General features: G+C 36.1%; 3 protein-coding genes across 3 annotated transcripts; 1 reads left to right on the plus strand and 2 right to left on the minus strand.

The window, feature by feature from the left end:
• Positions 1-3,858, plus strand: LOC126710395 (uncharacterized). Its single transcript, XM_050410825.1, has 2 exons — positions 1-967; positions 2,955-3,858. The coding sequence occupies exons 1-2, from the start codon at positions 687-689 to the stop codon at positions 3,547-3,549; spliced, it is 876 nt and encodes a 291-aa protein (XP_050266782.1). The 5' UTR covers positions 1-686; the 3' UTR covers positions 3,550-3,858.
• Positions 3,859-4,072: 214 nt separating this feature from the next.
• On the minus strand, positions 4,073-6,261 carry LOC126710393 (L-lactate dehydrogenase B-like). The gene is made up of 2 exons (XM_050410823.1): positions 5,475-6,261; positions 4,073-4,775 (listed from the first exon to the last, which is right to left on the minus strand). The coding sequence occupies exons 1-2, from the start codon at positions 6,081-6,083 to the stop codon at positions 4,332-4,334; spliced, it is 1,053 nt and encodes a 350-aa protein (XP_050266780.1). The 5' UTR covers positions 6,084-6,261; the 3' UTR covers positions 4,073-4,331.
• Positions 6,262-8,315: 2,054 nt separating this feature from the next.
• On the minus strand, positions 8,316-8,765 carry LOC126708388 (L-lactate dehydrogenase B-like). Its single transcript, XM_050408178.1, has one exon. It carries the CDS (start codon positions 8,763-8,765, stop codon positions 8,316-8,318), a length of 450 nt encoding a protein of 149 aa, XP_050264135.1.
• Between the last annotated feature and the right edge of the window lie 15,496 nt (positions 8,766-24,261).

The following is a 24,261-nucleotide window of genomic DNA, read 5'->3' on the forward strand; positions in this document are numbered from 1 at the left end:
GTAACAACACGCTTGCTGCCCACTGTATCTGATAGTTCTCACACACGCTCAGCCTCCCCCACAACAGTAACAAGTACCCTCTCTCACGCAGAAGAAACAAACGCAGCGTCCCTCCCTCAGCCTCCTATTTCAGTGCCTCTCTCACGCCAATGCCACCATCGCCTAGCCCTCCCTCCGCCTAGCCCTCTCTCCCCTTCGCCCAGCCCTCCCTCCGCCTTGCCCCCTCTCCCTTCGCCCAGCTCCTCCGTTTCGCCCAGCTGGGTTTTCAGAGTGACTTGTCGCTGCTCATCTCGGCCAAGGTGTGGCGTGACTTTGTGATTTTTAATGTGGGTTTGTGATTTGTGATTTGTGGTGTTAGTGACGTGGGTTCGGTGAGTTTGTGACTTGGTTTTTGGGTGTTGAGGGTTCCGATTTGTAAAGGTTGTGGGTGCCGGTGATGGTGGCTATGACTGCGCTGTGGTGGTTTATGTTGGTTGTTGGCTATGGTTGTGCTGAAGCGGTGGTGGTTTGTGGCTGTGGTTTGTGATGGTTGTGGTTGTTTATTGAATTGAATATATTATTTTATTAAAACCCCCAGTTATCAAAACCCGTTTAGATTTGTTTTACCCCCAATAAGCTACTTCACCAGGTGCTTGATAAAATTACTTGATAAAATTATTGAGAGAGAGCACAAAATAAGAGAAAACATGGGCAAGAGAGGAAGGACTAATAAAACACCAAATGTGTCGTCACCTGGGTTACACAATCCAATCTCACTGAGGGAAGAAGCTACTGGAAGAAAGCAAACCAAAGCTGGCTCTAAGAATGCTAAATCCATGTTAAAACTTGAGCACTTGCAGAAGCTAGCGACATGGGCCAGTGGGGAGGCTGCTATTCCTTCATTAGGTGCTTTTTTTGGGCAACGTTTGGCCACTGTAACAGAGGCCATGGGGGAGCGTGCTGACCCTTCTCTGTTTTCATGTGAGAGGTTTGTATCTAACTTGCATTTATACTGTAGTTATTTTTTTTTTTTTAGTTGGTAATTGCTTGTAGGGGCTTGAGCTCAGTTTGAAGATTATTTGATGGTTAGCTCTTGCATAGATGGATGCATACATATTTCTTGTAATTACATTTGCCTGAAGTTTAAAATTTTTCTTGTTGAATGGTAAACTGTTTCCATATTTTTGTTAATGCAAAAGTAGAGCTTGGAGTTAAAGAACATATGAGATATTTTATGGAAAGGTCTTCTTTGCACTACGAGTTTGTTGTTTGTTTGAATTTTGAAGTGTTACTAAATAGATAACTGAGAGCAACTGTATTGTGTTTTAATTAGTGTAGGTTGTACACTGTACAGTAAAAGGGATTTTATAATAAGAAAGAGACATTTTTCATGCCTAGAGTTCAACTTGCTGTCTATGTAGAATTTTGGTAGTTAGAATGAAGGTTTCTATGTGTGTGTGTGAGTATCGCAAGTGAACCATGTTTAGACACTTAATAAAATTGCTCTGATCTACTAGAGGAGCTGATGGATGAGTAACTGCCTGACCAAACTGACCTGATTTCAAACATATATAAGTTCCATTAGTGTTAATGTGCATGTTTCAATTATCAAATGAACAATATGCTTTTCTATTTGTGTATGGAGGATGGAGGTGCATATATGCTAACTTTTCAAACACACTGAAATACTTATGAGATTTTGGCAAAAGAACCTTTCAATGCATGGCCTATGTCTTTGTGCATTGAGGAGGGTTGTAATAGAGATTTTGTTTATTTGTTGTACAAGCTAATGATAATGCTAAAAAATTAAATATGGTGGAGGTATGGAGTAGGTATGCTTTAGGCATTCTACTGTGCATAAATAGCAAGACATTTTAATGAAGTTTGAAAGACTGGATTAAATGAGAATGTTCTTTTGCAGTTAGCCTTCAAATAGGTTAGAGAAAACTGATATGATAAGTGGTTGGTATTGTCTCCATCACCTTCAGTTACTTGCAGAGTATTTGGAATTACAACCATTCCCAAATGCAAATGAAGTTTATGTGAGAACTTGCATGGGAATCTTGAAATTCCGTAACACCCTAAGACTATGGAGGAAATAGGCATCTGGAATTACTGTCCAATCCCCAGTGCCCAGGCTCATCCATCAAAATAAGCAAATCATGAAGCTTCATGGCATCAACTAGAACATGCACCTGGGGTTTTGCATCTCTAATCATGAACAAATGAACTTCTAGCATTGTCCCATTTGCAAAGCAAAGTCTCTTTGGTGCAAAGTTTTCTTAGTTCAGTGTTGACTTATCTTAGTAACATTTTTTATGAGTCACTACTCAACCTTTATCTAGAAATGATAAATTAGATGCACATTACCATGACAATGCTAAGTCAACCTTGCTGGAAACTCCCCGAAAAATGGAATTGGTGTGTGTTTCCTGCCTACTGGAAGTATAAAGCATTAATGCCTCATTTCCTAATTCATCATCCTCTTGTTTTTTGCTAGAACATATGATTTGACTAGAAATTTTTGTAGTGATCTTCCTTTCTTATTCTTTCAATGTGGCTTTAATTAGTTTGGTGATTTTTTCATTAAAAGACTTGCATTTAGAGTATAATATCATGTAAGATGTAAGATTATGAAATTTAAATAAAAACATTGGTCTCAAATTGATTAGCAAATATGAAGCATCAAACAGTTTTTACTTCCCACTGTATGGATTGTATGATTTTCTCTTTCTTTCTTTCTTTATTTTTTTTGTTGATTACCTATTTACATAGAAGCAAGAACCATGCAATATACTTGGTAAAAGGATTTTTTTCTACCACTTTCATGTTACACTAACATGTGCTTATTATGAGTTAATTCTAGTGGCAAAATATGTCACCAACACTGGTTTGCACTTAATTTAATTTTGAGCTCCTCTTTCATAGTAAATAACATGTAGAGTGGCCTTGATTGCCACATAATTGAATTGCAGATGTGAAACAATTCTTCAGCCCGGGTTTAACTGCACCGTTCGAATTGAAAAGAATAGGGCAAGGGCAAGGCATAGACGCAAGAAAACTAATGATTTCACACAGAACAACGTGGTGTACAAATGTCACTTCTGTTCACATTGGAATCTGAAGAGAGGGACCCCAAAAGGACATATGAAAGAGATATGTCCCTCAAAAGCCAAAACATCTTTAAAATCAGAACCTGCAAAATCCAGGCTTCGGAAGTGCACTAACTTGGAGAAGGTTACCGGAGACAAGGATGGTGTCAATAAAACAGATGAGATTTCTTCACCAGCACTAGCTAAGGAAATTCCAACTACAGATAGTCCTGTAACTCCATTGGTGAAAACTGGTACTACCTTGTTGGAGTCAAGAAGGAGAAAGAGGAACCGATCAGCATCCAAGAAACCACCTGGAGCTGAAAACAATTCTACCCCAATAGATGCAGAAAAAACTGTGAGCATGTCAAATAAACGAAGAAAAAAAACTTGGACTGGTTTGAAGGAAATTGCAGAGAGTACCAAGTATGATAGCACTCGAAACATCACTAATTTGGCAATCCCATTCTTTACATAAGTGGGGAACTTTTCTTTTAATTTTTTTAAAGATTTTTTTGAGGTTAGCAAATTCCTCTTTTTTTTGTTTCTCTCTTTCTTTTTTGAGAATATCAAAAGTTATAATTTTGTTACACTTTAGTAGATCAATACTCCCAGATTGAAATCACCATATCAAAAGCGCTTTTAGGGTGTAAATCTGTAGTTATTTTTTTGTGTTGTAGAGAAACAGAGAGCATCTTTTATTTCTTGTGAATCTCCAAATCCACCAAAATGTTATTCTGTGTAACCTGTTAGCAACTTACAAACTAATGATTCAACACTAATGATAGTTCAGTCTCAAAGATGCTTTAAAACATTTTGTATATTACCTTTAATACAGGTTTCTAATACTTGTACCCCTTGTGAAAGACTGAGAAATAGTGTTAGGTAGTATGCTTCATGGCTCTGTAGAATTTTGATTGTATATTGGTCTACTTCTTTCTAATCGGTGTTCAATGAATTTTTAATACCCCAAAGGATAAAAGGTTCAGTACACCATTAAAAAATTCAATAGCCTTCCTTCTTTTTAATACTAATTAATTGATTAAAATAAAAGCACTAAATGGGTTTACTAAACATAAACCTGAAATCCACTCCCAAAAGATAACATACACAATAGGCATATTGGGTCTCTAAGAAAAACACAGGACTATCATAAGTAAACTAGACAATAGTGAAATAAAAGCAAGCCAAAGAAGTTCAGAAAGGCCCAAAAGACATGCAAATATGCAAATTAGAAGTAAAGGTCAACCATGATGTGCCTCATATTCCCAACTGGCTTTGCACATCCAGGATGGTATTAGCAGAGTCTCTAAACCGTTCGGCCTCCTCATCCGTGAGATGCACATTGGTCACACCCAGGACTCCACCCCTACCAAGCTGGGCTGGCAAGCTCAAGAACACGTCTCCACCTTCAATCCCATAGAAGCCCTTAGCAAAAACCGAGACTGGGTGGATCTTCCTCTGGTCTCTCAGTATGGATCGAGCCAGGTTAGCCACTGAGTACCCAATAGCCCAGGATGTGTACCCTTTCAGGCTTATCACTTCATAAGCACTATCTATTACTTCTTTGTGGATCTTCTCCAAGGTCGCCTTTTCGTATGCAATTTGTTGATTTTTTAGGAAGCTCAATATCGGCACACCTCCAACACTAATGCTTGACCATAGTGCCACTGAGCTATCGCCATGCTCCCCAACTATGTAAGCCTGCATTAATTATTACAACCAAGTTTATTATTAACAAGGTCCAGTCTACTAAATTAAGCAAGTAACATTGAATTACAACAATTAAGATAATTAGTTGGCCTGGCATTCTCATTCCTCATTATTTTATTACCTACAAACTATAGGAAAGAACAAAAAGACCTAGTACTAAATTTAGCATTCAATACATGGTCAGTTGACTCAATTTATACTTGGCTCTTGGTCCAATAAATAATATAACTTTAGAAAAAGAATTTCCAATTACAGGTTTTTAATAATAATAATTATTAAAAAAAAAAAACACCTAACGTTTTGTTAATTAATACTGTAATAAAGAAGAACCTAATCACAGTTAATGGAATCAGATTAAGAATAACATAAACAAATTACAATATAAAATTCTGTAACAACAAAAAAAAACTCTAATCCAATGCAGATCATCCACTATAAAGCACCATTTCCATTTTCCAAAGGGACTCTCCACGTAATGGTTTCTTTCTTGAAACTGCTATTCACATGATGTAATGGACATGGATTAAAAATTCAACCACTTTTTTGTCAGAGCACCTTAATGCGTACCATAAATGTAGGTAGTATTAAGAAAGGGATAATTATTAGGTAGTAACATATTATGGTATACTCTCACTGTTCAATAATTTTCCTTAAGAAATTTATAATAAAAAAGAGGGACAAGTGACTGACCTGCACATCCTGAGCGTTGACGTCAAGATGATCGGCGATGAGGAACCGAAACCTGGAGGAGTCAAGATTGGTGCCCGACCCAATAACCCGATTCGAAGGGAACCCAGATAGCTTCCAGGACACGTAAGTGAGCACATCAACGGGATTGGAAACGATAAGCAAAATAGTGTCAGGCGAGAAACGAGCCAAAGGGGGAATGATATTCTTAAACAGGGCCACATTCCTCTGCAGCAGATCGAGCCTAGACTCGCCCGGGTTCTGGCGGGCCCCAGCAGTGACGATACAGAGATCAGATCCAACGGTGAGCTCGTAGTCGACAGAGGCATGGATTTTGGTGCGAGGTAAAAACGCAGCAGCGTGTTGGAGGTCGAGCATCTCGCCACGTAGCTTGTCGGGCTTGGCGTCGATGAGGACGATCTCGTCGGCTAAGTCTTGGGTCAGAATGGTTTGAGCTATGGCCATGCCAACGTTGCCGGCTCCAATGACGGAGATTTTGGTGTGGCGCTTAGCTGGGGATGGGAGGCCGGCGCGTTGGATGGGCTTGAAGAAGGCCTGGGTTAGGTCCAGCCCTCCTGGACCCAGTGACGAAGATGAACCACTGGGGTGCATTCTGATCCAACTTTTGTTTGTTGCAGAGGGGGTTATGGGGTTCTATATGTGTCGGAGACGGAGAGCGAGAAAAAAGAAAGAAGGCTGGCAAAACAATGGTTGAGCTGCGTAATGGGTTTTTCAGTGGTCAAAGAAATGGCCCAATGTTTTCCTTTTATTCTTCCTGTTCTATGTAGATGCTGCTGACTATCAGGAAAGTTTTTAGTGTTGAGTGGACAATAAACGTGTGACTGGTGGACTATTCAACGGTTCAACCGTTTCTAAATAAATAAATATTAAAAAAAATTATAATTAGTGAAAATGTGAACTGTGATACATCAATTTGTACTAACTTGGATCATTGCTCATCAAATCAAAGAGACATATCAGCACTTATTTTTAGTGTGGCAGTTGTTATACAAGTATATATTATTTATAGTTCGATAGTTATTTTATAAATATAAATTTTTGTGAAATGTGAAAAATAAGAGGCGAAGTTTAAGTGAGATTTGAACACATATATATATATATATACTTAAATTATTTTAAAATATAATTCTATATCAGACTGGGTTTAGGACTTTAGGTCCAGTGCATTAGACCCAATCAGATGGTGATACATGTCTAAAAATGGACACATGTCATTATTTTAACGAGTCCATTACTACTAAACACTGGATCTAAATTTGACCCTTCTATATCAAAGGAGTAAATGATTGATGATCCAGCTTTTTCTTGATACCCAATTTAGTCTATGGGCGACTAACAACAGTTTTCACTTTCCTTTTCCATTATGAAATTTGTATAATTTAGATTTTATTAGATTACTGCTTTTAGAATGCTTTTTGTTCAGTTTATAAGTATAAATTTTTGTGAAGTATGAAAAATAAGGGGCGAAGTTTAAGTGAGACTCGAACACATATATACTTAAAATATTCTAAAATAGAATTCTATATCGGACTTGGTTTAGGTCCAGTGCACTGGACCCAGTCAGATGATGACACGTGTCTAAAAATAGGCACATGTCATCATCTTAACGGGTCCAATATTGTTGAGATTTTTTTTGGCTAAACACTCAGGGGGTGTTTGGTTTGTGTTTTTAAACAACCATTTTCAGTTTTTAAACAACATTTCACGCATTTCAACGCACTTTTTCACCCACACGTATTTCCACAAATGTTTTCAAACAACAATTTTCAGTTTTTAAACACATATACCAAACGGGCCCAGTATTGGGATTTGATTTCATATTGTGTTGTTGCTGGTTGTTGGGTGTTGCTCGGTATATTGTGTTTGGAAAATAAGAAAGTGTAAGAATTCTAAAGAAAATAAAAGAAAGTGAGGATTCTTTTAAAAAATCATTTTCTTTTAATTAATCTTTTCAGAATTTTTTTGTCTGACATGGATTTCTTTTATTATTAAAATGCTGATGTGGCATTTATAATATTTAATTAATTGATTTTATATTATTATGTTAGCTACATGTGCGCCAACAAGGCAAACTATTTGCCACGTAAACATTTTCCGTTGGTGAATTAACGGTAGGGACTAAATTAACTACAAGTTAAAAATAACAAGGACCAAATTGACCATAACCTCAAAATGTATGGACTAAAATGGTGTTTTCGCCTTTATAAAATTAAAAAGACTCATTTTATTCAAATGTTTGCAATATAGTCCTTCTATATTTTATACCACACTGGACCTGTTGCACATCCCTTTAGAAAAGTTATAACTTTTGTAAAAAGAATTTTACTAATGTGTGCCCTTAGAGCACACAATAGTAAACCAATTTTGGAAAAAAGTTTATCGACAACTTTTTCAATTTCTAATAAAATTTTTCCTAAAATGGATTTGTTAGTGTGTGTCCGGATCCTTTGTAAAAAGCACTTATAATATTTTTAAATATAAATTTCAATAAAAATAAAAAAAAAAGTTTTCAAGACAGAAATTGACCTATTGGCCAAAAATTAAAGCCAATATAAATGAAATACACAATATCAAGTAATCTTGCTATACTGTAAAATAGATTAGGAAACCATTAAAAAATTCAATACGCTTTCTTTTATTAATTCTAATTAATTGATTAAAATAAAAACATTACTTTAGAAAGTTAGATCAACTAAACATAAACTTGAAATCCACCCCCAAAAGATAACATACACAATAGGCATATTGCGTCTCTAAAAAAAATTAAAAATAAAACATTCAAATGGAAAGGGATTCAAAAGTAGGGATCCACTATGATGTGACTCATATTCCCAACTGGTTTTGCACCTCCAAGATGGTTTTAGCAGAGTCCCTAAGTTGGTGAGCCTCCTCATCAGTCAAATGCACATTGGCCACCCCCAAGACTCCACCCCTAGCAAGCTGGGCTGGCAAGCTCAAGAACACGTCTCCACCTTCAATCCCATAGAACCCACTAGCAACGACCGAGACTGGGTGGATCTTCCTCTGGTCTCTTAGTATGGATCGAGCCAAGTTAGCCACAGAGTACCCAATAGCCCAGGATGTGTACCCTTTGAGGCTTATTACTTCATAAGCACTATCTATTACTTCTTTGTGGATATTCTCTAAGGTCTCCTTTTCGTATGCGATTTGTTGCTTTTCTAGGAAGCTCAATACCGGCACGCCCCCGACACTAATGCTTGACCATAGTGCCACTGAGCTATCACCATGCTCCCCAACTATGAAAGCCTGCATTAATTATTACAACCAAGTTTATTAACAAGGTAGAGTCTACTAAATTAAGCAAGTACCATTGCATTACCAAAATTAATTTAATTAGTTAATCTCTCATTCATATCCTTCATTCTTTTATTTTTAAAATATATATATATATATATTAAGAGAGAGAGAGAGAGAGAGAGAGAGAGAGAGAGAGAGAAAGAAAATCGACTAATAAATTTATCGCTTAATAGTCAATGCATGGTCAATTAACTAAATTTATAGTTGACTGTTGGCCCAATAAAAAAATACAAGTTAGAATAACAAATCTATTAGTATTACCAATAAATAAATATATATATATATATATATATTTGGAGGCTATAATTGTAAATTGAATTCGCTGATAATTGTTTTTTTTTTTTTTTTTTTTTTTGAGCAGATGTTAATTTGAAAGTTGACTGAGGAAAAAGAAAATCCAATTACAGCTAGAGATAGCTAGGTTTATTCAATTAGGACAAGGCTTTCAAGTTTCAACATACGGACATGTCCGTTTATGTTTCACTTTTCAATTCACAACTTAACCCCCTTTTTTTTTTTCCTTTTTTTTTTAAGGAAGAACCTAATCACATATGTTATAAAATATAAAAAATAAGAATAACATAAACCAGATACAATATGAAATTCTGTAACTCCAATGCAGATAATCCGCAAAACTCTAGCCAAACCCTAAGCATCAGTGCATTACTACTTTTTTTTTGTGAGAGTATCTTAAAAAAAGAAGAAGAAGACAAGTGACTGACCTGCACATCCTGAGCGTTGACGTCGAGATGATCGGCGATGAGGAACCGAAACCTGGAGGAGTCGAGGTTCGTACCCGACCCAATAACCCGATTCGAAGGGAATCCGGATAGCTTCCACGCCACGTAAGTTAGCACATCAACGGGATTAGAAACTATAAGCAAAATGGCCTCCGGCGAGTAACGCGCCAGCGGAGGAATAATACTCCTAAACAGAGTCACATTCCTCTGCAGCAGATTGAGCCTAGACTCGCCTGGGATCTGGCGAGCCCCAGCAGTGACGATACAGAGATCAGATCCAGCGCTGAGTGCGTAGTCGACAGAAGCCTGGATTTTGGTGCGAGGTAAAAACGCAGCAGCGTGTTGAAGATCGAGCATCTCGCCACGTAGCTTGTCGGCCTTGGCGTCGATGAGGACGAGCTCGTCGGCTACGTCTTGGGTCAGAATAGTTTGAGCTATGGCCATGCCCACGTTGCCGGCTCCAACGACGGAGATTTTGGTGTGTCGCTTAGTTGGGGAAGGAGGGGCGGCGCGTTGAATTTGCCTGAAGAAGGTCGGGGTTAGGTCCAGCCCTCCTGGACCAAGTGATGATGCTGAACCACTCTTATGCATTGTGTTTGTGTGTGTGTGTGTGTGTTTAGTACTGTTTTGTGTGTAGATTGTGGTGTAAGGTTTGTTTCTTTGTTGCAGAGAGCGTTGGGGATTTATATGTGTCGGAGAGAAAGAAAGAATGTATATTATATTATATTATGGGCTTTAGGCCCAATTACCTTATTTGTACAACACTTTACTTGTACCGCACACTTACGCCTCCTATATAAGGCTCTGATGTATATTCTCTTATTATGAAATACAATACAATCTTCCAGTATTTCTAACAGGCAACACAACGGTCAGCGGTTGAGTTTGAGTGGGGAGAACGAAATGGGATTTTTCAATGGTCAACATTCTAGAAGGCATGGACAAGACTTTGGGACTGCGAATCTGAACCTGCCCAACAGCTTCATTTATTTGGGCCGCCAAGAAAAAAAAAAAAACATAAAATACAAACACCACGCGCCTTTTTAACCTGTTGAGAATCTTGAGTGCAGAACAAATAACTGTATTCAAACCCCTTTTTTTTTTTTTTTTTTTTTTTTAGACAATACGAGCTGTTTGATAAAGTAGTTTGAGTAATGTTGTTTGTAGTTTTTTGAAATTGGTATGGATGAAAATGTGTATAATGTTATATAAAATGTGAATTTGAAATTGTATACCAAACAAGATATATTGAAACATGTATAGATGAATAAAATATGGATAGTGTTATACCTTTTAAAGATAATTTATTTTTTTTAAAGAAACAAACTTATATAAGGGAGAGGGAGATAAATTTTAACACAAAAGTACACCACAACTCCACTTAAAAATTATGATAAAGAAGATAATTAAATTTAATGTAGTTATGTATTTAAATTTAATTGGAGAATATAATATATTGTACATAAAATACTGTATCTAAATTTTAAATGTGAGTATATTCTATATATGACCATATAGTTTCCATTTATTTTATTTTAAGGAATTGTTAATTTTCCTCTCTCTAGTATGTTAAATCAAGAGATTAATGCTTTTTTTTTTTTTGGTTTCTAAAAAAAATGTTTACTTATTTTTATATAGAGTTTCAAAATATAGCGTCCACGATTAATGCTTGAGTCGTTCACAATCTTATGAAATATGTGAGATTAGAGTGCGTTATAACCAGGGACGAAGCCATCATTAGATTAGGGGGACAATGGCCCCCACAACATTTTTACAAACTGTTTTGGTAGCAAATTCTTATTGGTTCGCTTAATAGACCCACCACTCACATCATTTTTTTACTTATAAGTAACCACTTATCATATTATTAATTATAAAAAAGCTCGTAGCTCTAACATTTTCCTTATTTTAGTGACCATAAAAAAATTTCTAAATCTAAAATCTAAAACAAAATATACAAGTAAAAAAAAAAGCTCAACAACAAAAATTATCAATAATAAAACTAAAAAAAAATTAAGCTTAATTAACCAATTTTATCTAAAATAAACAACCTTGCCTTTTCAAAAATCTAAACAAAAATAATTTTGTTCTTACCCACAAAAAAAAAAAAAAAAAAAAAAAAAAAAATCTCAACAACTAAGTAGTAGCAAAGTCAAAGGTTAAAACCTTTGCACATAGACAACAGTAAAGCCGCCCCCCTAACTTAAAGTTTTGGCTCCGTTTCTAGTTATAACTTATAAACAATTTACTTATTTAATGTGACCATTTTGGGATCCTGCCAAATACAAAAGTACATTTATTTTAGATAAAAATACAAAAGTACATTGTAAGGACCCGATTTAATCCACAACCCAAAAGATTTGGACAATGGCCCAGTAAGCACAAAACAATAGATTTGTTAGAGAGTGGATTTGTTATTGAATGCCCAATGAGTTAAAATGCTGATCACAATAGGCTAGTTGGTGTTGGGATGACTAAAGCGAAAAGTTGAAAAGAAAAACACTCCTCAATCAAGTCCGAGGATGGTATGTTCTTATATATATTTCTCTTAGACTTATACAAATATTCAAGTTCTTGGTTACTGAATAGTTTTCTTTCTTGTTTTTCATGATCCTTTCTGTAATGGAATCCTTCCCCTTTTATACTCCATTCCCTTCTTTCATCTTAGCCTTCCACGTGTAGATTAGATTGCTAATTTCTTTGATACTTGTCCCATCAGTACTTTTCTGAAATTTTTGTGGGTAGTTGTAAGGCTAGAAGTCACTGTTCAAATATCAATTCTACATTAATGTGGCCAATTGGTTAGGTGCAGAGCATTCAATGTAGTAGTAGCAGCTTTCTTTCCAGATATTTCTCAATTCTCGGTTGACTCACCTCTCTTTGAAGCTTATCCTCCAAAGCACGATTTTCCATTGCCCAGTACTTGATGGGTGGTCGGAATTTAGGCTTCCACTCTGTTGGCTAAAGAAGGGTGGCTCCTCGAACAATGTAACCTGTTTATTATGACCAGACCTCTTCCTCGGCCCAACAAAATGCTTGTCTTCACTAATACTTGTCTGTCCTCAGGTATGGCCCACAGCCCAATATCCTTATCTAGGCCTTTCATCCCTACAATAGTCCCTCAAAACTCTGTTCTTTCTTTCCCTCGAGAGAAAAATAGGGTTTCGACCTTGTGTTATTGCACTTCCCACACTCATGACGTTTCCACCCGTGTGAGTGCCTTTTCACCTGCAATAAGCACGCTTCTAATGCTTCGGCATCTGGGACGCTTCAGCATTTACTCCACACGGCGCCCTATCCCCCTACTATATAAACTGCTCGAAGAATCCAGATGCCCCACTTTTTGAATCTTCAACTCTCAATAACTAGTCCGAGGTGCTCTTCCCCATATTTTTGTAAGTAACCTTTAGCACACGTACTTATTTTTAGGACCTTTTCTTCCTCGGCCTTAATTTTCACCTTATTGTTCTAACATCCTCCATTCACGTCTTAAATGGGTAGATTTGCTAGCTTGATAAACACCCCAAAAGGCATAAAGAGATTTAAGGCTTGTTATAACATACAAGTCGGGGTTTCCATCAGGCATTGCTTTCAAAGAGAATGGCATGCCTTGAGATCAGAAAGAGAGGTGGTAATTCCTATGATTGCCTTCATAGAAGGAGGGATGAGGATCCCTATGGGTAGAGTAACTAGAGATTTCTTGATTGCCCACAGACTCTGCCTAACCCAGTGTTCCCTAAACATGTTTAGGATACTAGGTAGCGTAGACTCCCTTAACGAGAAGATGGGTGTAAACCTCACCCATCACAATGTTAACTGGGCATACAACTGCCAGCTCCTTAAGAGCACAGGTTACTACCTTAAGACTAGGTTCCCTGAAGTCAGACTCATCTTGTGTCTTCCTGAAACTAACAAGGGCATGGACCAAGATTTTCTGATTATCTCGAGTGAATGACATGATGGACTTCATTACCCAACACAAGAGGGGAAACCAGGTGGGGTACTTAGGCTTAAGTTCCCTGTTTTGACAATGCACATTGTAAACTCACAGTCTCCCTTTCCTCTTCTTGTAATTCGTATACTAACTATTCTTTATTTAATGAACTCACATTCTAATGACACTTTTCTTTTTGGGATTCTTGCAGATAAGCATTTTACAGCCCCCAATTTTAATTTTGTCAACGAGCCTAACCTGATGAGGATACTTCAATCTGAGATCTTCGTTCATACCGACGAGCAACTACGAGCAGCTCACCTCATCCTTGGGTACAAGCCGATATCCACAAGCTTCTAAGCTCCCAAGTACGTCATAAAGGCAAAGGATCCTCGGCTGCACCAAATTAATATCCCTATGCCCAATTTCCTCACCGGTCCTCCTCCCGCAGGCATTCATCTAGTTGAATTGCCCGCTCAACAAGCTCCCAAGGAAGAAGCGATCTCTTTAAAACCAGCTCTCGAGGAAGAGATAACCAAAGTGATAGAGGTCGCAGACTCTAGCAAGGATTTCAACGAGGGCTTTGGAGCTTTTAACCAGTCATCCACTGCAGAGTCCCTTCTCGATCTCTTCTCCCACTTGCCCCCGCATAAGTTAGCAGCAGTCAAGAGACATCCAACATTCCTGAAGCTATGGTGCTCCAAAGGAAGCTGAAGACCAGCCTGCTAAAGCTCCTTGAATCATATGCAGGAGGGTTTGTCCCCGAGGTAGCCATCCAGACCCGACCTCCAACTCCCCTCCCCGTACATACTTCACCCTCTGAACCGGTAGATAAGAAGAGGAAGCGAGATAAGAAGGGTAAGGAAGTGGCCAAGGAGGGTGAAGTTATTCCCTTCAAAGAGCTTGAACCCCAAAAAGGGGCAAAAATAGCCAAAGGGGCGCAAAGGAAGTCTTCGGGTGAAGGGGCAATCACATAAAGGGTTTCTAATCGTCGTCCTAGGGTTCCGGTCTGGAACCCTCCCCTAGAGTTGGACGGTGCTCCTCTCCTCTTGGACTCCTCCATCGAAGACTTTCAGAAGGAGAAAGCTAGCTACATGGCAGACACTTTAGAGCAGCCCCTACTTTTTCCTCAAGATATGGTCGATTTGAGGACACTAAAGAAGCACGAGGTATTTCTAATCCTGAAAAGGGACTTGGCCATGGTAAGTTTTTCAACCCCTTATCTTTACTAAGTGTACATGCTATTTTTGCTTTTAAAGGATTCACTTTAACGCTTTTTTTTTTTAAAGGCGATCTAAACGACAAATATTACTGAAGAGTAGGTAGATGATACCCACAAAAAATGGAAGGACGAGGAGGGGCAGTGCATAGCTACCATCGAAACGCTCACGATGGCTGAAAAGAGAATAAAGGACCTTAACACCAAATTGACTGAGGCAGATAGGGAGAGGAAAACCGCCGAGTTTGCATTGGCTGGGGCTAAGAAACAAGCCTAGGACCAACGCCTATAACTACACGGAGACGAGGACTAGCTCGCCATTGCCAAGGGGCAGATAGAGGCTCTGAAGAAGAAGTTGGAGAAGGTAGAAGAGGCTGCAACTCAAGCCGAGCAGGAAGGCTATAACACTGAGGTGAAGGAAACTGAAGAAAAACTCAGGGCCTAAGTCGTTGGTGTCTGTCGAGGTTACTCCCTCCAAGTGTGGACTGAGGCGCTAAACCGGGCTAGGATGGACGCTTCTTCAGCACTAAGAAGGGCAAAGAATGTTTTCTACCCCCCAGCCCAACGTATAATAGGCCCTCCTGGCTCTCGAGCAGACATTACTCCCAAAGGGCCTGAGTATGGTGAGGCTGCTCCCCCCAGCACCCTTCCAGCCACTACTGAACCTTCAAAAAAGGCTGACCAAGCAAGCACCGTGGGTAAGGAGAAGGAACCAGCCAAGGAAAAGGCCTCTGAGCCAGTCAAACTCCTTCCTGCACCCAAGGAATCCTCCAAGGAAAAAGGGGCAGCCCTAAGCCAAGCATCTGGACCAGCTAAACTTCCTTTGATGGCTAAGGAGGTTTCCAAAGGGAAGGATGCGGCTCCAGCCAAAATGCCTGAAACCTCTGCCCAACCAGCAGTCACAGACGACCCTCCTCCATCCAAGACTAATTAGGATTTTTTTTTTACATGTATTTCCTTAGCCTATTCAAGGTTGTATTTAATGAAAGATGCCAACTTCCTTTACATTACCACTATTTCTATGTTAATTACAATGTATTTGTTTATTGTTGAACATAGCTTAATTGCCCAACTATAAGCACCCATTACAAGCCTCTCCAATTAGAGCATAATACTGCTCTTAACCTTGACAAACATCTATGCAATTGGTAATCTAACAACCTAACTCGGAAATTAGGATTAGTGTACCTTAGATGTTTAGCTCAAAAAGCTATATATGATTAAGGCTTCATTCACAATTTCGCATAAGTGTAGGGCATTAACCTGCTCAAGACATATGGTCTGAATAACCAGACATAGCCAGGACTTCGTTCAACACTTAGTCATATAGAAAGCATTAATTTACCCAAGGTATGTGGTCCGAGAAACCAGGCATGACCGAGGTTCTGTTTAACACTTATGTGAGTCAAAAGTATTAATTTACCCAAAATATGTGGTCCGAGGAACCAGACATGACCGATGTTCTGTTTAACACTTAGGTGAGTAAAAAGTATTAATTTACCTAAGGTATGTGGTCCAAGAAACCAGACATGATCAAGATTTTGTTTAACACATAAAAATGAATAATTGGAAGTATTAATTTACCCAGGGTATGTGGTTCGAGGAATTAGGCATGATCGAGGTTCTGTTTAACACTTAAATGAATAGGAATAAAACATATAATAGTAGAAACAGAAAATGGTTTCATTAATAATAGTACCTTCATAGATTATTTACATTCCACGGACGTGGTACAATATTTTCATTTAAATCTTCCAAAAAGTAGGCACCTACACCAGCCACCAAGGTGATGCGATATGGCCCTTCTTAATTGGACCCTAACTTTCCCCATGATGGGTTCTTTGCAGTACCCACTACTTTTCTCAACACCAGGTCACCTAGTGCTAATGGTCTTGCCCTCACACCTTTATCATACTCCTGTTTAAGCTTTTGCTAATAATACGCTAGCTGAACCATGGCTACTTCTCTTCGTTCATCAACCAAATATAAACTTCTCTCCAATAGCTAATCATTATTGTCTGGGGTGAACAAGTTTGTCCTTAGTGTTGGAAACCCAAACTCTAGAGGGATCATGGCCTTGGACCCATATGTCATTGAAAAGGGTGTTTCCCCAGTTAACCAACGAGGAGTGATCCGATATGTCCAAAGGACGTGTGGTAGCTCTTCCACCCATCTACCCTTTGCTTCATCTAACCTCTTCTTAAGCCCATTCACTATGACTTTATTGACTACTTTAGCTTGGCCATTTCTGTAATGGAATCCTCCCCTTTTATACTTCCTTCCCTTCTTTTATCTTAGCCTTCCATGTGTAGATCAGATTGCTAACTCCTTGATATTTGTCCCATCAGCACCTTCTTAAAATCTTTATGGGTAGTTGTAAGGTTAGAAGTCACTGTTCAGGCATCACTTCCAACATTAATGCAGCTAGTTGGTTAGGTGCAAAGTATTGAATGAGGTGGTAGCAGCTTTCTTCCCAGATATTTCTCAATTTTCTGTTGACTCACCTCTCTCTAAACTAAAGCTTATCCTCCCAAGCACGGTTGCCCACTACCCAGAACTTGATGGGTGGTCAGACTTTAGGCTTTTACTTTATTGGCCGAGGAAGGGTGGCTCCTCGGACAACGTCACCTGTTTATTATGACCAGACCTCTTCCTCGGCCCCAACAATCTGCTTGTCTTCACTAATACTTGTCTATCCTCGGGCTCTTTGACGTCCTCGAGTATGGCCCACAGCCCAATATCCTTATCCGAGCCTTTCATCTCCTTGATATTTGTCTCATCAGCACCTTCTTGAAATCTTTGTGGGTAGTTGTAAGGTTAGAAGTCACTATTCAGGCATCACTTCCACATTAATGCGGCCAGTTGGTTAGGTGCAAAGCATTCAATGAGGTGGTGGTAGCTTTCTTCCCAGATATTTCTCAATTTTTTGTTGACTCACCTCTCTCTGAAACTTATCCTCCCAAGCACGGTTGCCCACTGCCCAGTACTTGATGGGTGGTCAGACTTTAGGCTTCCACTCTATTGGCCGAGGAAGGGTGGCTCCTCAGACAACGTCACTTATTTATTATGACCAGACCTCTTCCTCGGCCCCAACAATCTGCTTGTCTTCACTAATACTTGTCTATCCTCGGGCTCTTTGACGTCCTCGAGTACGGCCCACAGCCCAATATCCTTATCCAAGCCTTTCATCCCTACATACATAAAATGTGAAACTCATTCACAATTTTTAAACCACCAAGAAATTGTGTGCACTTACCGTAAAATTAAGTATTATCTTAACTATAGTATTTAAAAAAAAATTTAAATTCAAACATCTAATTGCATTAAGCAAAATAATTCTAAATAATAATAATAAAAAAAAGAGTATTTTTTTAGTGACAAATTAAAATCAATGCAACTATCTAGTTGAATTTAATTTAAGAACTTAATGGATTCTCAACAACAAAAATTTGAGAACTTATGAAATACATGAGATTGTTTTTGTGAAGATGTTATAAATATAACCCATAGTGTTTCCATTTATTCTATTTTATGAAATTTTTATTTTTCTTTTTTGGTATATTATAATAAAGTGATTAAAAAAGTTTGAATTATTCACAATTTTATGAAATATATGGGATTAGGAATGTTACACTCTGCTTGTTTCGAAGTAAAACATTGTGTAAATATAGTTTTCTGTATTTTCTAGTGGTTGGTAGTATTAGAATAAATGAGTTAAAGGAAAACTATCTTTAATCAACATAAAAAATATGACTTATTTTAAGAGATTATTTTCTACTAATTTTTTTTGGAAAACAACTCTATCTCACAGCAAGCTAAATAAAGAAATTTATGAGATTATTTTTCAACTCATTTAAGGTTGCTACCAAATAAAGAAAAAATGAGATAGTTTTATAAAAAATATTTTTTGAAAAATAACTCATTTTCTAGAAAATATCATTGCTGAAACAAACATAATGTTAAAGTGACTTTCATTTGTGAAGGGTAAATAATTTTTCCATCCGTTGATATTTTGAGGCTTATCCAAATAAAAAGAACTATCATACATTCATTTATACTTTCATAACATTATATTTATCACAATTTTAGTATATTATATAGAATAAAAAGTTATTAATATTTACACTAAAATTAATTGATATTTTCATCTAATAATAAATATTTTACATAATTTTTACACAACTCTATGGCAATTCGTACCAAAAATTATGTAAAATATGGTGTGGCATACTTGACTAGTGACATAGGAACCAAAAAAAAAATTACCATAGGAAATCCTTCACGCGCTTTAGAAAAGCGCGCGCTTCTGTTGATCTTTTGGTTACAATATGCACTTAGGGGAGAACAAGGAAGTTTTGACGACGATCTACATGATATTAACTTGGGTGCATCGATGCAGACCCTTCATCACGAGATGAACGGTATTCTGTCATTCAAACTATGAACATCAAGTCATATAATATACACAGAAGACCCCAGCAGATCACTACCTTTTTATAATTAATTAACTAAATTGGTCTCAAAATCAAGGCACGTGAATGCTTGGTGGTCCGGTCCCTTCGCTTGGTAGAGATTTCGTGTTCCCTACTAGTAGTCTAGTACTAGGCTTTCTTGATACCCAATCCAATCTATGGGCCACTGACAACAGTTTTCAACTTTTCACTTTCCTCTTATGTTAGGTATAATTTAAACTTTTAGATTACCGCTTTTATATTTTGAGAAAGAGATTACCGCTTTTTGAATGTTTGTTGTTCAGATTATTTTAATTGGTTTATTGAATTTAGGGAAATACTGGAGTGATTTGACAATGTTGTTCTAGTAATATTGTTTTTATTTTTTGAAAATATGTGTGAATAAAAATATGTATGAAAAAATGTGTAATATTGTTTAAAAATTGAAAACATGTGTTTAAACATATGTACCAAACAAGTCCTATGTTTGGATGAAAATATAATTATTTTTAAAAAGTATATATTAACGAAGGCTATTCTTTTTTTTATATCTAATTAGTTAATATTTCAGTTAATTCAATTAATAAAGTCATTGATGGTTGGATAAGAGATTTAAGATTCAATCTCCACCTACTTAAAAAAGCAATTAATATTTTGGTCTGATAATAAAAAGTTATCAACAAAAGTGAACGTTATAAGTTAATACTCTCTAAAAAAAATTAGTACTTACAAATTTTTTTTTAAAGGTACCTATCTCCATATCTAAAAGGCGATTTTAATTGAACCACCTTCGAGTTTATTTGTTTATTATTTTTTATTCTACAATAACCTTTTAGCCTACCATGTAAAGTGTTTATTTGAAATTTGATTATTTTCAATAACTTATTTTTATGGTATTTATCAAAAGTTATAATTATAATTTTTGTGACTTTTATGTTAAATATATTACAAAAAAAATAAAAAGCTAGTTTTTTTTTTTTTTTTTTTTTTTAAATAAAAGTTAAATTATAAACTATACCTCCTAATGATGTTGAAAAATTAGTAAGCTGAATGGTCTAGGTTTCAACAACAATTTCGTGACCTGAAAAGAAAAGAATTATCAAAAGAGATCGGGATGTACTGGCCAAAGTCCTCCGATAGCTAAATTAGTTTTTCTCTTTCAAGGAATAAGTATGGAGAATGTATAATTGGTTGAACATAACTCAGTTTGTTGAGGGTGGATCCCTTTTATAGAGAACTTAGAGTAGGTCTACTTGTTTGGTTCTACTAACGTCATGGAGATATGTGGATTTCGTGGAGCATTGCATTAGAGACAAGTGGACTTAGTAGAATGTGGGAGAGAACTTTGAAGAGTTTATCCCATGTTTAGGAAACTGAAATTTGGTTACTCTTGTTGAACAATTAGGATGTTTAATATTTTCTAAGTGTTTATACTCGTCTACACCTAAGGGTGGTATGGACGAGTATATAGTGCTCTAGCACGATTGTCGAGCCCCTTGTAATGTCTTTGTGCACTTGCTCCTTGTTATTTTCTAATTTTTCCTTTAGGGTTCATCTTGGATGTTGTTGGGTTTGGACGATCTTTATGGACGAACTAGACTTTGCATTTTTCAATCACCTCCTATTACACTTTGCACCATAAAACTATGATCATTATTAAGTTTGTTGTTAATTTGGATGAAAAAAAATCACATCACGTGAAAAATATCTAATTGCCCCTCCTTAGTCCTTTAAAAACAATAAAGAAATTGTACTTTACTACCCTAAAGTATACCTCTAACTGCACAATAAAACTAATGGCGTGGAAAAACTTGAACATTGGTTTCTCATAACTATATTTGAAATTTCAAACATCCCAGAGTAAACTTCATTAGTCCACGGAGAATAAAGATTTCATTCTTTTCCTCATATTTTGATATTTTCCCACCACTCTCACCTATGTAACGATTTATTTTTTTGAAAATTTCTAGACCATAAAAATTTATACAATTTTTTGCCACAAATGTGACATGATAGAGTATAATTGAAAAAGAAAAAAATAGTAAATTTATGAGTATGTTATACTGTAATTAACCATTTACAATATATCACGGCGAAGTTGTAATAAAAATTTTGTAGTATAATTTTTAATCCTAAAACTTTTTTTGCATTGAATAACAATTGCATTAAAAAGGAGGGAACAGCCCAAAGTACGTACAAGAACTAGAATTAGTGGGTGTTCCCTAAAAGACAGGAAGAGATATTACTTTTGACCTGCCTATTCGGCTATTCCCTAAAACGAGGTTACAATATATTTTGAATTAGCTGGCTAGCACAATGAAATGGGTCCTGCCCATGGAAAGGCATGATCGATCGTATCTAGGGTCTGCTTTTAACCGGTATTGGTACTATAGCCAATTAACATGACAATGCTGACGAAACAATTAATACATGGGTGAAGTTTTTATTTAGTGTGCATTTAGATACCATGTATTTTGTAGAAAACTGAAATTTAAAAACTAAAAACAATAAAAAAAGTTATTGTAGAGGTGTGGGTTACTGTTCATTGGCATAAATGTACTGTTCATATATAGGGTTTACTTTTAACCGGTATTGGTACTGTTTATGAGACATGAACAGTGCAAGAAACACTGAGCTAAAAAAAAAAAGTCCAAACAGAGTTTTTGTCTTTGTGCACTTGCCACCTATGTAGCACATAAATAAACATGACGCCCAACAAGGACGGAACTAGGATCAAAATTTACGAGAGGGGCCAAAACCTCAATAAAAAAATTCTTTAAAATACAAATTAACATATATTTAATGTTAAGAAAATATCAACAAAAGAGAGGAAAAACAAAATAACCGTTTATTAATATATTTTAAATTAATAATTTTAAAATAGAATTCAACATTCTTTTAAATAACAAAAATCATCTATAGTTGATTTTGTACTAAAATTCGCAACATTCTCCCTTTCAATCCTAATTTCTTTTGATTAATGATACATGAATTTATAAAAATTATATAATAAAATTTGTAATATTAATGATTGTACACTACACATTAGCACCAATTTATTAACGCAACTATTCAATTCTATATTACCCTACATAAAATTAAACTAATTTACTAATAAACAACCAACTAGTAGGTAGTAAGTTAAAAAAAAAAAAATTAAATATTTTAAGTTAAAAATTAATAGCCAAACACACCTGCCATCTCACCCCACACATTGATTAATGGCCACCAACGCACCCCACTCTCACTCACTACAAGTACGTTAACTTGGTTTGTAATTTGTATTCATCTATCTTCCTTCTTTTTTTCTTTGCGCATTTTTTTTTTCTTTTCAGCAAAAATAGTCATATCTTTTTTCACGAAAATTCAAATAGTTAATCTTAATACTCATAAAAAAAAATAGCTTGGATCTAAGAAAAAAGAGTAAGAAACAGCCAACACAGATATTGTAATATAATTGTTTGCCAGTTGGGTTTTATTATTTTCATGGGCCAATTTGTAACTTATTGGGAGGAGGGGGGCCAAAAATAATTATTTTGGACTCAATTGTTAAACTATTCATTAAATGTGTATACTATTACTATTAAAAAAAAAAATTGGGAGGGGGAATGGCCCCCCTCTGCCCCTTACTAGTTCTGTCTCTGACGCCCAATATAGTAACACAACATTTTTTTTTAAACTAAGATATAATATTTTTAGGATACGACAATTAATTAATTAAATAATATTTTTTTATAAATATTTTTTTATTTAAGTATAGTTTAAATTTATTTTAAGTTTTAAACAAAGTAATATATTTTTTTAGTTTTTCTTTCCCTTGTGACCAATGTGTTTTGTAAGGACTGAATTTGGATTGGACCCAGTGTAGGATTGGGTTTAAGCCCAACAAGCCCAAATAATGAATTTATAGAACGTGGGTGAAAGAACTAGTTCTACTCTAAAAGATGGACAATAAAAGTTGATGAACTAAGATTACTGAACACAAGTAGATGAGAAAATCTATCCTCGGCAATGCTTGAGGAGCTTATGTTATAATATCTAGTATTTGGACAAAGTTACAAGGGTTCACTGTATTCTTACAAAGATTTCTTGATTTTTCCGATCCCTCTTTTAGGTCACCTTCTCGTGCTATATATTGCAATCTTGGTGTTATCCCTACCATACACATGTAGGTTGGATTCTAGAAGTTCCTTCTTGTCTCATCCAACACCTCCCAGATTTATCTGTTCAGATATCACCTCCATATTAATGCGGCCAGAGAGTTAGTTGGGAGGCATTTAATGTGGAGGTAGCAGCTTTTGAAGATATTTGTTGCCTCCCTTTACTTACCCCTTGTCTACTGACCTCAGATCCTTGTTTCCGAGATGGCTTTTCTCCTCGGACGTGTGTCGAACTTGTCTCATACTATCTTTATTTTTCTTTTTATACCATTCCCATTATAACCTCATTTGGCCATTCTCGGATAATGTCCTCAGATTGGGCCATAGGCCTAATTCGTACGGCCTTAATAATACCTCCTGACTAACTGGCCCCCATATGTTTAAATAATAAAGTTTAAAAAATAAGTAAAACAAATTTTACTGATATTATTTATTATCTTTTCTTATTTTATAATTTTTTGTCACTCCTTGAAAGTTAAAAAAAAAAAAAAAAAAAAAAGGGGTAAAAACTGACCTCCTACTGTTGTTCCTAAGAACATAAATTAATAAATAAATTACAATTTGAGTAGTATTATCGAAACAAAACTTGTAGACTTTTCTTAAATTCCATTTTCACAATATAAAAGTAGCGTTCTACTTTTCTCTTAGAAAACATTTATAGAAAATTAATAAGACTCATTTTATTCAACAACCTAAATATAGTACTTTTATAAATTTAACACACTTATCCTGTTGTACATCCCTTTTGAAAATTAAGTTATAATTTTTGTAATGAATTTTAAAGGTTGAAGCACTTACAATATTTTTAAATGTAAATTTCAATAAATAAATAAAAAAGTTTTCAATATAGAAATTGACCTATTGGCCAAAAATTAAAGCCACCATACATGAAATACAAAATATCTAGTAATCTTGAGATACAGTAAAATAGATTAGGACACCATTAA

The sequence above is a fragment of the Quercus robur genome, chromosome 12 (genome assembly GCF_932294415.1).
Source record: "Quercus robur chromosome 12, dhQueRobu3.1, whole genome shotgun sequence".
NCBI lineage: Eukaryota > Viridiplantae > Streptophyta > Magnoliopsida > Fagales > Fagaceae > Quercus > Quercus robur.